Below are 14535 nucleotides of genomic sequence, written 5' to 3'. Positions count from 1 at the left end.
TCATATAGTAGCCCTCGTGAATATTTGCCAAATGACTGCATTTCTATTCACAACTATTCCTCTGTGGTTAAAGGGCCAGAGAAGGTACCAGAACAATCACTTTCAGATTGGTCAAATTGAGAGAGAAGTTTATATACTTGCCCTTGGTCTCCCACTGAGATGAGTAGAAAAGTATGAAGTCACAGGTAATTGGCTCATGATCAGAGGCTAAGAGAGAACATGAGTTGTTTTTCAGGGTCAGCTCTGCAGCATGTTTGAAACTGGCTTTCTGTACTGCTATCCATTCTTCCTTCACAACTGGGTGTGGAGAGGGGCGGGATCTGCTTTTACAGCTTTGCTGTGTGGCAGAATGAAGGGAATTTTCCAGATAGTTCCTTTTGATGGCTGTTGGCACAATTGCAGCTTTGCCTCTGGGAGCCATTAGGCTGTGGCCCCGAAAACCTGGATAGCTGTTTCAGCAGGTCAGATTGTGAGAGCCCTGTGTTTTTGTTGGCATGGAGAGCCATTTAGGATTTCAAACCATGAATAGCCTTAAAATTTTCCCTGTTGTAGCTCCCTACTAAGTGCTTTGAGTAGTGGGGCTAAAGTGAGGAAAACTGTTATTGTCTCTTTTCCCTTCCAGTCCTCCCCTCATAAATGCACACCCCAAATATAGTGACCCAGATGATTTCCTGGCACTTTTCTGAATGTCAGAGTTTCTGAGGCCATCTTCTGGGAATAATGCATTGCTTTAGAGATCCACTGTGAAGATGAATGATACCTCCTCTCCCAGCCCCAGAGCCCTCTCTGCTGGCATAGTTCTCTTTTCAGGTAAAGAGGCATAGAGTGTGAAAGCTTGCTATAGACTTGGGGACATCTAAGCGCATAATATCTCTGTGCTAGTTTCACCTGCCCATTTGCAAGCTGAACACCAGTTTTATAATGCCCAGTAAACAGTTGCCCCCAGAGGCAAGTGGTATAAACTAAAAGGGTAAATCCAGGCTGATACACATTCTCATGGAGAGTTTGCTTTACCAGGAAGGGCCAGTGTGCTCTTCTATTCCCTGTAGCTCTCAGTGGTTTCCATAGAGCAAGTATCTTTAAACTATAGATTGGAAGACTTCTCTTAGAATTAAGAATTGTCACTGTGGCAGATGTAGTGGACTAGCATGCCAACTCCTAGTGTGTAGAGGTTGGAAAATATAAAGCTTTATTTCCTAGATTCCCTTGCAGTTTGGGTTTTGATGGGATTGAGGTTCTGCTAATTAGATCCACTTCTTTGAGACTTGGATGCGGGAACCAAGTCACATGTGGAAAGAGCCATATGTGGCAGTGTCGAGCCATGGTTGTGTGGTTCTGGAGCAGCTAGCTTTAGCAACGGCTTCCCAGCTCAGCAGGCAGCTTCCTGAGCTAAGCAGCTCCCTGGGTGGCCCCGATCTATGGCACGGATTTGGGAATCACTCCTGGAGTCACTTCCTCAGCTAGCCAACTCCCCTCTTCCATTTAATATCTTGTAGTAAATCCCTCTTTGTAAACCTGCTGACATAACTCTGTAGCTGCAAAGCTATCCATTGTCTTATCTTGTTCTTTTATTGGCTGAGACAAAATAAAATGATGGAATTTGACCTTTGACCTTGATTTCATTACAGATATCCTTTCACCAAAGATAGTTTTGGACTATCCTGTTCCCTTTTACATGCTTTTCCTGGTGATAGTGGATGACCTTACATTGAACTTTTTCCCAGAATTATGTCAGTTGAACTGTTTAATTGGTACAATTCCATGTGCCAATTCATACCTCATCTTTCCATAAAGAATATTATATTATTAATAAGTATAGCTGTTTAATAATAGCTATGGAATGCATATATGCTGAAGCTTGTAACAGACACAGAAAGGATTAGGAGAAACACTTTGCTGTTTATCAAGACATAAGTACGGGCATATCAATTTCAACAAAACAGCACTACCCTCTTATATAAATCATGGCTACGTTAATTCTAGACATTACAATACAATCATGGCATCTCATGACAACTCAAAAAATGTTAATGCGATATTGTTCCTGAATTATCACACTAGTCTCTGATTTTAATTAGTTGTCTAATGGACTTATTTTTACCCTAGTTTACTGAAACATTGCTATGAAAAATGGACTAAAGATATTTCAGGCATACAGGGTGCTGGTTGGAAAGGCACTGATTTAACTGGGCAGGACTATGCTCAGAAATTATAAAGTTGGAATATATTCCTGAAGTGCGTTCTTTTAATCCTTGAAGGTTTTGTCCTTCAGCTAGACACAGCTACAAGGCAGGTCAATTTGAGAAGTTAGACTGCAAGCCTGAGTGGAGAATGCTTTCTCATCTTGCAGATTCTGTGGAAAGAGCTCTGCCTCATGCCAGATGCTCAAGGACATGTAGGAAAAAGCATTTCTGAAGAAGGAATAAGCATTCTGTCTGCAATTCAGAACTAAAAAAGGAGTTTGTTTATTGAGAGCAAGATGATGCAAGCAATATAAAAATCAAAAGCTTATCTGGCTTTAATTGACTTTTCTTTCTCTGCTTCTCAAAATGGAGTTGGATTTTATTTGTACATTTTCTATGGGTCCCATCTGCTCAGAAATCCTTATACAGGGGAAGCTTGGGGCAGATTCCTTAAGTGACCCTTTATGAGAATTCTTATCAGGGTGGGAGTAATTACTCAATGCTGCCTACTTCTTCCCCTTCTGCTTCATGTGTACTACAAAATAGTCATTGCATGCGATGGTGAGCCCAGCGATTAGCGAAAAGAAGCTCTGGAAGCCCACTTTGCCATCTCGACACTGGTCCAGGTCCTTCATTATTTTGTCCACGGCCAGAGGGTCTTTTTGATTCTGAAAAAAAGAACAGAAGCAAGAACCGTCAGTCAGTGGTTGCAGTGACGAGCTTCTTTGATTTGTTCTGCTGACTACTGTCTGTATAATCTCCTCATTATTTGAATTCTTGCTTTAGATCACAGTGATATTTGGAGGTCTTCTAAACGTACTTCTCTGCTTTGAGACAGCATTTCAGTAAATTCATATTTATTGCAGGCTAGGAAAGAGGTTTCCATGGCATTCTTTTATGTAACTCAGGGACTAGAAACAGTCTGTTTCTAGAAAGAGGAGATATAGTGCCAGAGAAGGGAGATCCACGACTCTGAATTCTCAGTCCACTTAAAATCTGACCTGCTTTACTCACAGTCCAACTGTTACCACAAATTTTTTTTCTTTTTTTTTTTAAATTGGAGGATAATTGCTTTACAATATTGTGTTGGCCTCTGCCATACAAATTATTTTGAAGGTATGGACCATGGAGTTAAGTGTTAAGTTGCTTAGTTGTGTTCGACTCTTCCCAAAGCCATGGACTGCAGCCCGCCAGGCTTCTCTGTCCATGGAATACTCCAGGCAAGAACACTGGGGTGGGTAGCCATTCTCTTCTCCAGGGGATCTTCCTGACCCAGGTATCGAACCTGGGTCTCTTGCACTGCAGGCAGACTCTTAACCATCTGAGCCATCAGGGAAGTCTGTTACCACAGTTTTTAAATTTACATTCTCTTAACAAATTTTCATTCCTTATAGCATGGTCAAGTCCTTAAAAAAGAAACTCCTCATGAAAGACCTCATGAGATGACTTGGGGAGTAAATTTCAGATCTTTGTCCTATGGATTTTGAGGCAATGCTAACGATACCCTGGGATGGGTTAGATTTAAAGAGGAAAGGCAGTTGGTCCTCTTTTCTTGGCACAGCTGAGGCCAACCTAGTGTGACTTAATATCATATTAGGCAGGTGAGTAAGTCACATACCTTGGCGGACCTTCATGTGACAGCTAAGAATTGAGGCTGGACTAGAGTGTCTCTAAAATTGCTTCTGTTCTTAATGAGTTGGCCAATCTATGTCATACTATCCTCTTTGCTGGATGTTTTACATTGGATGTGTTTCAAAAGTAGAACGTGTGACGGAGTCATAAAACTCCCCACAACTCTCAATGCCTTAGCACAAATGCATGGAACTGGAATGAACAGGTAAGATCCCTTTTGTTTTTTCTTTTCCCTTGCTTTCATGGGTAATTGGTTTAATCACTCCTTTTCATAGTGTTGATGCTTAGAAGTGGGAAAGTGTAGTTTCTCCTGTAGGGTCCATGCCATCAATCAAAAGTAAATATGGCCATTTACAGGTATTAAAGGGTTCAGGGGGACTTTCCTGGTGGTCCAGTGTTACGACTCTGTGCTTTCAATGCAGGAGGGTGGGTTTGATCCCTGTTCAGGGAAATAAGATCCCACATGCTGTGTAGTACAACCAAAAAAAAAAAAAAAAAAACCCACTAAGGGCTCAGGTAAAGCATTTATGAATCCTGTTGACTGCATACTTGAGTAAGGGAACTGATACACACTGTCTCAAGTGTGGTGGATGTTTATATAAACTGCGCTCAGAAACCCTTTAAGGTTAGCAGCAGCATTTCCAACATGCTCTAAGCAGTCAACTATAACCTGTCTATGCAGCTACCTCCCTCTTTTGGTGGGTTTCAGTTAATTCTGGTCTCAACCCCAGCTTCCTGGCTGTGGTCACAAGCAGTGCAATTTGGATGACATAAGGGATCAGGTTTAGAAACAAAACACTCTGTCAGTGTAGCCAGTGTGGGTGTGCCTGGAATTATGACCCCATGCTTAGAATAAAATTGTACTGCCGTGTTCAAAACTGTGTTGAACACTTTATCGAACCACAAAGCCTTTAGGAAGGGTCTTTGTCTCATGTGATAGTCATCCTGGCTTCTAACTTATGTAGCAACACAATTAACGAGTGTTTAGAAGCAGACTGAGAGCTTCTTTGTGTGATGGGCAGGTTTACAATGAGCACATTTTGTCCTTGAATTTTATGCTTGCCTAGAAGGATCACAGAAAGTGAAAGTGGTCTTGGAGATAATCATGTCCAGCCTCTCATTTTATAGAGTGCCTGAACTGAGGCACAGAAAGCTGAAGCAACCTTCCCAGTGTTAGTTTGGGTCCTGGTTTGGTTTGTATCACAGAACTGTAAGAAAGCAGAGCACCAGTGTCCTCTAACTCATTCTAGGATAGCACTGTGGTATTAAATGATTTCCATCTGTTTATCTGACTGATACTCATAACCTATAAATCATCGTGTACTCTATAAAACCTCATGTTTACTGAATCAGGAGTCAGGGGCTTAACTAGTGCTGTTTACCATGCAGATGACAAGAGGCAGGACTCTGCCTTTTACCATCTCCTCTCCAGTGGTTCAGATGGTAAAGAATCTTCCTGCAATGCAGGAGCCACAGGTTCGATCCCTGGGTCAGGAAGATCCTGAAGATCCCTCCAGGGGAAGTTTGTCCCCTGGAGATAGGCATGGCAACCACTCCAGTATTCTTACCTGGAGAATTCCATGGACAGAGGATCCTGGTAGACTACAGTCCATGAGATCACAAAGGGTTGGACACAGTTGAGTGACTAACACTTTCGCTTTCCCTTCACCCTTTATGCTGCTGCTAAGTTGCCTCAGTCGTGTCCGATTCTGTGTGACCCCATAGACAGCAGCCCACCAGGCTTCCCCATCCCTGGGATCCTCCAGGCAAGAACACTGGAGGGGGTTGCCATAGGCTAATGCAATGTTCCACACCAAGTACAGTACTGATCCCTTTAAGTGACTCCGGTTGTGGCACACAGAGAAGGGTTTGCATTTCAATCTAGTAGCGCAGGCATAAACTCAAACTGTGCGCCTGTGTTCTCATCGCATTATCAACGTGAAAAGCAGTTTTTTCCGGAGCGATGCTTGGCTCTCATTCAGCAGACGCTTGACACCATTCGTTTAGAGGAGTGCTGGAAAAAAGTGTGAAAGTCTTTATCTAAAGGGGTTTAATTTAAGAAGGGGGCATCAGTGGATGTGACCAGGACGGGGCACCTCCAGCGCCAGGTTTGTGGGCCTGAGGGCAACAAGGCAGCCTGGATGATTTCTCTGGTGAAAGACCTTCTTTCCTGCAACTCTGTCTCAGTGGACACAGTGACTCCAGACGGAATCATTCTGACACCTCGTATTGTGATTTGTGTGTAGTCTCAATTCACTTCCAAACTGTAAGTTCCTCAAGAGTAGGGGCTATATGTCTTCTTTACTATCTGTTTCCTCCCATAGTATCTTACAAACAGGAGGCACTCAACAACGTTTAATAACTAAATGAGTGAAAACACCTTTCTAGTTGTGACTTCCACAGGGAAAGGCTAGAAAGAGGGAGGGAAAGGAAACAGGGCCCAGAAGCATTATAACTGATTCTTCCTGAGCCTTTCAACACTTACTTCCAAAAATCCAGGGAACTCCTTTTCCATGAGTACTCTGAGGTCTTCCTTTGTTAAGTAACCTTTATCACCTGCAAATTTGTGAAATGTGAACATCATGGTTTCCATGGCGTGTTCCATTTGAGACGGCATTTTGGTGAAGTCTGTTGAAACCTATTAAAGGATGGAAAGAAACAATATACATTAACTCTAAAAAATTTTATTCATTTATTTATTTGGTTGTACTGGGTCTTAGTTGCGGCAGGCAGGCTCTAGAGCACACAAGCTCAGTAGCTGTAGACCCACACGGCTTAGTTGCCCCAAGGCTACATTAAGGGACATGAATTACCAGTCTTTTGAGAATGACTGGAAGAGCTCAGCCATTCAGTCATTTTCCAATTCACCCCAGGTTTGGGGCCTTCCTCCTGCTGATGGAAACAGGCACTTCAGGTATTGGTGCTCTGAATGAGGGGTTTTATCTAGTTGCCTGCTAAGTTTGCATAATGAAGAATAAAAACTCTGATCATTTGGAAAAGCAAGATCAGTGCCCCTTCGTTTAACTGACAAAGCACCTACTGAGAGAACAGATGTTTCACCACTTCTCTTGGTGGTGGTGGTGGTGGGCACTGGTAAGTGGGACTCTTCCATGTGAACATGGCTGAATACCAACAGCCACAGTCAAGCGTCATTAATAAAAGAACTTCAACCCTCCACGCTTCACTAGACCTTGCTTGGTCTCATTCTAGGTTTTAGAAATCTGCTTAATGAATTTCATCTTCTGAGCACTTTTTTTTTTGGGGGGGGGCCACACAGCATGGCTTGTGTGATCTGTGCTCCCCGGCCAGGGATTGAACCCAGGCCACTTCAGTGAAAGTGAGGAACCCTAACCAGTGCATCGCCAGGGGATTCCTTGTATTCTTTACTAAAGTTCTGAACTTGTTACTGATTGTAACAAAGTTATTTGCATCTTTGTTACTACATCAGTTACAAGCTACCAAAGCCTTGAGAAATGCAAATACAAGCTACCAAATACCAAATACAAGCTACCAAAGCCTTGAGAAATATAAATACAAGCTAAGCTACCAAATACCAAACACAAGCTACCAAAGCCCTGAGAAGGAAAAAGTAACAGTGTATATTAATCACTTTGGAGATCTGACATATTTTTGGCAGCACTAGACAGAAGAGCTACTCTCACAGTCTGAGGTGCAGTGGGAAAGGAAGAGCTTTTCATTGTGAATAGCTTAAAAGAAAGGAAAGGATTTGTCAGATCATTATATTCAGGTAAAATAATCGGGGGGCATTTGTCTCATCAAGGCCCAATGCCTGGTACTTAAGAGGAGCCCAGTGAATTTTGCTTAACTGGAAGGCATGCTTCAGCAAGAACAGAGTAGCTTTGGCTTACACCAACTAAAATCACTACTGGATAGGAAATAGATGAAATTGAATCGAGACTAATATATCACTCAAAAAAAAAAAAAAAAAAAAGGTAGAAGGCAGTGGCAACCCACTCCAGTCTTCTTGCCTAGAGAATCCCAGGGACGGGGGAACCTGGTGGGCTGCCGTCTATTGGGTTGCACAGAGTCAGAAACGACTGAAGCGACTTAGCAGCAGCAGCAGTCCCCAAACTTTTTGGCACCAGGGGCTGGTTTTGTGGAAGACAGTTTTTCCACAGATGGGGAAGGGGGACGGGGGATGGTTTCAGGATGATTCAAGAGCATTACATTTATTGTGCACTTTATTTCTAATCTAATGCCATCACTGATCTGACAGGAGGTACTGGTCCACAGTCCCAGAGGATAGGGACCTGTGGTTTAGAGCAGTGGTTGAAGGGGAGGCTGGCATCTTCAGCCACTGGAAGAGTCTCAGTAGGAACTGGAGACATGCATTCATTCTGGTTCCTGTTGCTGACATATGCATACTCAACAGAGATCCCTAAATGCTATCTTTTACCGAGGAGAAGGTGGAGCTGGTGAACACGAGGATTGAGCAATTACACTTTGAGTCGAAAGTCCTACCCCTTAATCCCCAGAAAAGTACAGGAATCAGCATGCCAAAGAATGTGCTACTCTAGAGAATACTATAAGCCAGAATCTGGCGTGATTCATCTGGAAGACTTCTTATGGAGAGAGCAGCAAATTCAAGGTCTACTGGGGGATGAATTCCAGAGGACTCACATCCTTTCTCCTCCCTCCTGACACAGCCAGTATCTGGCTTCACGTGGCAGTGGCTTAGAGGGAGTCGGCCTCGCCTGGATTAGCTCTGCAAGTCCAGCAGCATAAGAGATAACAAGAGCACTGAGCCGAGTGAGTCACCTTTGGGAGAAGATTGGCATCCCACTTCGGTTCTCAGGAAATATTTCAGGAAAGGAGTCAGCCACCACAGAAGTTTAAAAATACCTGTGCCCAAGCTCTACGGCCAGAGCACTTCACAGTCAATGCCCAAAGAGCTCAGAAGCTGATCTGGCTGTGGGACACCTCGTTCACTTTCTTCACAGGGTAGAACAGAAGGAAAATGCGGTGCAAAGCCAGAGAAGAAAGGGAATGCAGCATGAAAAGGACCCCTAAGACAGGAAACAAGCTACTTCAGGAGCTTCTAAGAAACACAGGCTGTAAGCTGAGGAAGTCCTGGCCACCCTTGAATATCTTCTTCAAGAGAGTGAGGCCCTCCTTCCTGGAGTGAGCACTCAGGTCTCAGGACACTCCAAACCCAGCCAGGGATGGTTCGCGCTTACTATGGACTGTGGGAGCTTTTCTGCCCCTATTGGATCCCCCTCTGCTATTTACTTAGCACGTGGGCTGCGGGCACAGCAGCCAGCGCAGACTCCCAGTTTGTTCCCTAGTGCTTGTACTCAGTAGGTAAGTCACGTCCAACTCTTTGTGACCCTGTAGACTGCAGTCTGCCAAGCTCTGTGTCCAAGGGATTCTCCAGGCAAGAATACTGCAGTGGGTTGCCATTTCCTTCTCCAGGGGATCTTCCCCACCCAGGGACTGAACTTGCCTCTCCTGCATTGGTAGGTGGATTCTTTCCCACTTGAGTCACCTGAGGAGCCCGTTTGTTCGGCAGACCTTTTGCAATAAGAATGCAGAACAGGGGGTACTCGGGAGATCTAAGGTTGTGGAAGCAGAAATAGGTTTGAAAATCAGAGATGACCACCCTCTCATCAGTAACCAGGGCTCCTGAGGGCACAGACCAGAGCTAGGAGCAAGTCATTCGGTTTTGAAGGGGAAGCCAGCACACTGATTTTAGAGTAAGATGAAGGAAAAGGGGAAGATGTGATGAACGCTATTCTCTTGGCTAGTGGATGGATCCTCCAGTTCTTCCAGAGTGTGGTGGTAGCCCTACTGAGCCAGCCCGCCAGGCCCTCCCATCTTGGGCGTGGCTCACCCGGGCTGGGCAGATGGATTGGTTGCTAAAGCAGCAGTTCAGGAACTTGAATCTGGCGTTTCCATCACTGCCTCCGCCCCACCGTGTCCAGTTCTCCAGCCACCCGACAAGCTCCACCCCCAGGTAGGAGTGGTACTCTAGCTTCTGGCTCGGAAGCACTTCTACTGGATGGCCTTGGGCTGAGACGCAGCGGCATCCTCTCGGTTCCCCAGCCTACTGCCATTTCATCATTTATCTGCCTCTCCATCATCTATTTAAGTTCTTATAGGGTAAGGGCTATCGCTCAGTTGTGTCAGTCTGTTCTGTCTGGAAACCACTAAATAGTGGTATAGTGTTGCTAATGAGCAAATGAATGAATCAAACAATTCCCCTGGCTGGAGCTGAGGTGCAGGTGTGATTACCCTGGGCTGAAACCCTGGCCACTGGAGCAGAGCAGCAGGTGAGGGCTGGGAAGGGGCTGGGAAGGGCCTGGAAAGGGGCAGTCAATGAATGAACAGTAGAGTACATTGCACAGTGTAGGAGAAAATGGTGTGTCCTGCTAAACAGGTCTGGTCACCCAACACTTTTTCTCTAGTTTTGGTTTATCCCTCTTGATTGCTTTCTCACTGTGAGCTCCACAAGCTCTAACTACCTCATTGTTGGTCACTCACGTGTTTACTGAAATCATTTTATTGTGATGTCTGTGTTTCTCCTATACAGGTCTGAAGACTGGATGCTCACATGTGTTTCTTTGTGTAACTGTTTCTTCAGAAGAAAAATTCTGGGCTCTACAAATTTAATTACAGTGGTGGGAATTCAATTTTTGCTGTACCTACACTGAGCATCTACTTTGCATGACTAGGCTCGTGTGGGCCCCCTCTCCACAGCCCCCACCCCCATGGTGTTTGACTTTGGGGAGTTCACCAGCTAAGGTCATACTATTTTAAAATATGTCCTGAAATCTAGTTAACTGTGCTTCTGTGTCTTTCTCCACTGAACTGTGGGCTCCAGGAGCAGGGTCTTAGAAGCCAGCACCCTGCCTTCAGAGTCTGCTCAGTGAATCAGTAAGAAGGAAACTGACAATAATATAAATTTTGATCCTTCTGGGAGTAGCAGGGAAGTAGGGGTCCTCCTTAGAAAAGTGTCTGCTCCTAAGCAATATCAAATGTTTGCTCTGGACCCATGCCCAGATCTAGGCCATAATTTCAAAAAGGAGATTTCTAAAGAGCAAGAAGTCTGATCTCTTCTGTGTCTTGTCCATACCCTAGTTTTCTTACAGCCCACCCAAAAAACAATTGGCAGAATGTTAGTAAAAACAAACATGTTATCTAAAATGTGTTTTAGGTGTCCTTCTTTTTGATGATTTTAAAAAGAAAAAAAAGGGGGGTGGGGGAAGGGAGGTGGGATCGGGAATTGAACCCCAAAGGCATTCTTGAATTTGATCCCTAAAGGGAATTCAGAAAAAGTGAGTTGAGGCAATGGATCTAATTCAGGCTGTCTCTCCCACCTTTCACCAAACATAAAATTTTCCCATTAAGAAAATGAGCAGCAAAATAAGAGTTCCAGATACAATCCTATAGGAAGAACTCTGAGGCCTTCCTACCCTAACAAAGTATATCCAATTTTCCTTGAAGAGTTGTCAGGTATCAGCCAGAACTGGCAAACAACAGCCATTGTGACAACAGCTATTCAATCCATTGTTGGATTAGGTGGTAGTTATTTAATAAAGGGCTAGGAAGTGCTGAAAATTGTTAAAAATAAATTCATTCTTTTTGCTTTTGACATGAGATTCCTAAATTGTTGAGTTCCAGAAAAATGAGAAGCTTAAGACTCTAAAAAGATCAGCTTTCCTAGCAGTCTGAGTGCTAATCTACACTTTATATCTCTGAAAGGATTCCATTGTTTCCTTCAACTTTAAAAGACTGGACTGGATCAAGGCCATACCAAGTGGGTAGTGCTCTAAAAAAGTCACAGGGTTAGAGCTGTCTGTGGAAAGCAAAGAGGCACTCAGTCTCAGCTCCACCCAGCCCAAGGCCTGACCTCACTGGAGAGTAGCTGCTGGAGAGGTTGGCCAGGTGCCAGACATGGGAGGCAAGGGGGCCATCTGATGTTGTATGCAGGAAAAGCCGGGGAAGAGCATCGCCTAGAAATCAGAGTGCTTTATGCCCAGAAGACCATTAGGAAAATCTGAAGAAACAAAATAAGAATCTCCAAATGGTGGATCAAGGACCACAGTGAAGAAAGTAGCTTCTGGCTGTCAAGGGAGGAATACATCACTTGGAAGAGATGATTAAACAGAAACCAGACAGGAGTCTGTGGGGGCAGGGCTGAGGAAGAAATTTCAGATGAATTGTGAACTCATTTCTGCCCTAATGCCTGGCATCACCTTTTGCAATTTGATGAAATATGCTGGAGGCAAAGATCACTGACAGGGTGTTTCCGTGGGCCTGGCCTCACCTGAAGGGCAAGATATAAGTCCACTGCTGCAGTTTGAAACTCATGCTGTAGGGGAAAAAGAATCTGCAATAACTGCAAACCTCTCAATGGGAAGCGCTACCTCCCAAATAAAGCTGAGGCAGCCTGCCAGTGGGCATCCAGGCCGATAACTCAGCAGCTGAAACGCCATGACCCTACCAATCTAACTTGTCCTCAACCACAGTTCAGTCAAGAAACCTCTCCTTCAGATGGCCGGCCTGTCCGGGTGTGACTCATTTCCTCTTGGAAAATGCCCTCTAAAATGGCACAGTTCCCCTTTTCCTTCAGGGAGTGTTCTGTCTGAACCATCTGCAGAGAGAGTCTGGAACCATCCAGGCCACACCCACATGGTCTCACAACTGAGTCACAGGCTTCCACTAGGAGAATCCGGGAGCCCTTTGTGCTAACCACGCCCTGCAGAAACCTCAAGGGAGGGAAGCGGGTGGGCTTAATGTATTCCAGAGTCTGGACCAGGGCTCCCGTGGTGCCTGGCACAGGGCTAGCTGCTCTGCTGGCCCCTCCACCCTCGCCCAACAAGGCAGATTCCGGGTTTCAGTTAGGTGGAGACCGCCCGAGGCTGGAGAGTGCGGTATTCAGGTCTGGGGCGAAGCACCAGTCCTTTGCCAGGCTCAAATTGTGTCCAGGTACCAACAGCTCATTTTACTGGGCCAGGTTAATCTGGGATGTTAGATCCTTCGTTAAACTTGCTCTTCCTCTATCTCTAAAATATCAAGAAGGGAATCCTTTCAGTACAAAACCCACTTCAGTGGTGGCTGAAGGTGGTGGCTTCCCCCTACCCACTCAGCAAAACTGTTTTATAAGGAAAACAAATAGGGCCTTCTTCCCTCCGCTGGTAGAGAGAAACTTCTCGTCCAGCAGACAAATAACAGGAAGCCCAACCTTGAAGCTTCGAGGAGAGGGACAGAGGGGTGTCCTTTAGGGAGAGAACCCGCCAGCCCTCTCCGAGTCTGCACGGGCCGTCCACCTAGGAGGCTACGAACATCTGGACAGAAGTCAGCCTGCAGCCGGAGCCCACAAAGAAACAAGCCGGCCAGGACAGGGGGCCAGAAACAGGGTTTCGAGTAACTGGGGAGACTAGTCGAAAAGCAGGAAGGGGTGTAAAGAAAGATATACCGAAAGGTAGCAGAGAGCAGACCCCGGGGCACCGACACCGAAGTACTGGTAAAGGCCAAGTTGCTCCCTCCTCTGGGGGTCCGGGGGGTCGCGCCGGGGAGGGACAGGGGAGGTGCTCGCCCACCTGGGGTGTGGCCCAGAGCTCGGGGAGAGGATACCCCCGCATGCCCAGCCGACGCCCGAACACCACCGTCGTCCCACCCCCACACCTGGGACGCCCGGTGAAGACCGCCTGGCGAGCGGGAGCCGCCGATGTGGGGATTTCCCCGGGCGCGGGCTGTGGGGCCGGGGACGCCCGGGACCGGCGGGCAGGACTCACCTTGGCGGGAGGCGCAGCGGGGAAGCTCGGCTGGCGGGGACGCGCGGCCAGTGAGCACAGCGCCGCGGGCAGGGCGCCTTAGTACGTGGGGGTGGGGGCGCGGGGGGAGGCAGGAGGAGCCTGGGCGGGTGTCAGGGCCTCGGCTCACCCCACCTCTTCCCCTCCCTCCTCTTCCTGCCCGCCTCCCTCTCCCCCCCACCCCGCCCCGCCACACTCACACCCCGGGCGCAGCGCACACACCCTTCTCTCGCTATGCGGAGTAGCCTCGCTCCAGGCCTCCACCCGCCCCCAGAGAGAAAGATGTAAACTCTTCCTGCTCAAATGCTCTCGAATATTTTCGTGCCCTTCCTCTCGGGTTTGCTTTTAGCGAGTTAGTGTGGAAATCAAAGAATCCAGTCGACCTGCGGGTGGGGCGCGCTGGCCCAGAACCAGATCGTAAGCTCCTCGTCTGTAAACTACAGGTCTAGGAATTATTTTCTAGATGATATTGTAGGGAGGGCCACCTGACGCAAAGGCGTCAGACTTGGTTTCAGATTAGACTCTAAGAGGTAAATTGGGAGGGTTCCAAGGCCTGCGAGGGGTCTCCATCTCACCCGCCGCCCGGCCTACGGGTTGTTCTCGGAGAAGCCGAGTTCACTACCCGCCGCAGTGAAGGGGGCGGTGGTGCTGTTTGGCTTTTTAGCTCCAGGGCCTTACGAACCTTTGGTTGAACTGGAAATTGACCCCTCTTAGCGTGCGTGGCAGTTGGTCTAGCGTTCAGTTTCGGCTGTAGTTGACTATTAAAACCTGTTTAAGAATCTCCTTTTTTTCCTTTTTTTTTTTTTTTTGTCCTGAAATTGGCCTGTTTGGTCCTCAAAGCACTTCAGAAGGAATTTAGAGAAAACCTAAGGGTTTCCTAGCTGGTGCTATCCACTCCGGGAGGCCCCGCCCCCAACATTTATTTTAATTGTGGTTCAGGGTTA

General features: G+C 46.4%; 1 protein-coding gene across 1 annotated transcript; it reads right to left on the bottom strand.

Moving 5' to 3' along the window:
• Positions 1 to 1599: 1599 nt before the first annotated feature.
• On the bottom strand, positions 1600 to 13695 carry S100A10 (S100 calcium binding protein A10). The gene is made up of 3 exons (XM_040230661.1): positions 13574 to 13695; positions 6301 to 6453; positions 1600 to 2851 (listed from the first exon to the last, which is right to left on the bottom strand). The coding sequence occupies exons 2-3, from the start codon at positions 6430 to 6432 to the stop codon at positions 2690 to 2692; spliced, it is 294 nt and encodes a 97-aa protein (XP_040086595.1). The 5' UTR covers positions 6433 to 6453; positions 13574 to 13695; the 3' UTR covers positions 1600 to 2689.
• Positions 13696 to 14535: the final 840 nt, after the last annotated feature.

Source organism: Oryx dammah, unplaced genomic scaffold (genome assembly GCF_014754425.2).
Source record: "Oryx dammah isolate SB20612 unplaced genomic scaffold, SCBI_Odam_1.1 HiC_scaffold_28, whole genome shotgun sequence".
Taxonomy (NCBI): domain Eukaryota; kingdom Metazoa; phylum Chordata; class Mammalia; order Artiodactyla; family Bovidae; genus Oryx; species Oryx dammah.
Note: the sequence above shows the minus strand (reverse complement) of the source record. Positions and strands in the feature narration are given on the sequence as shown.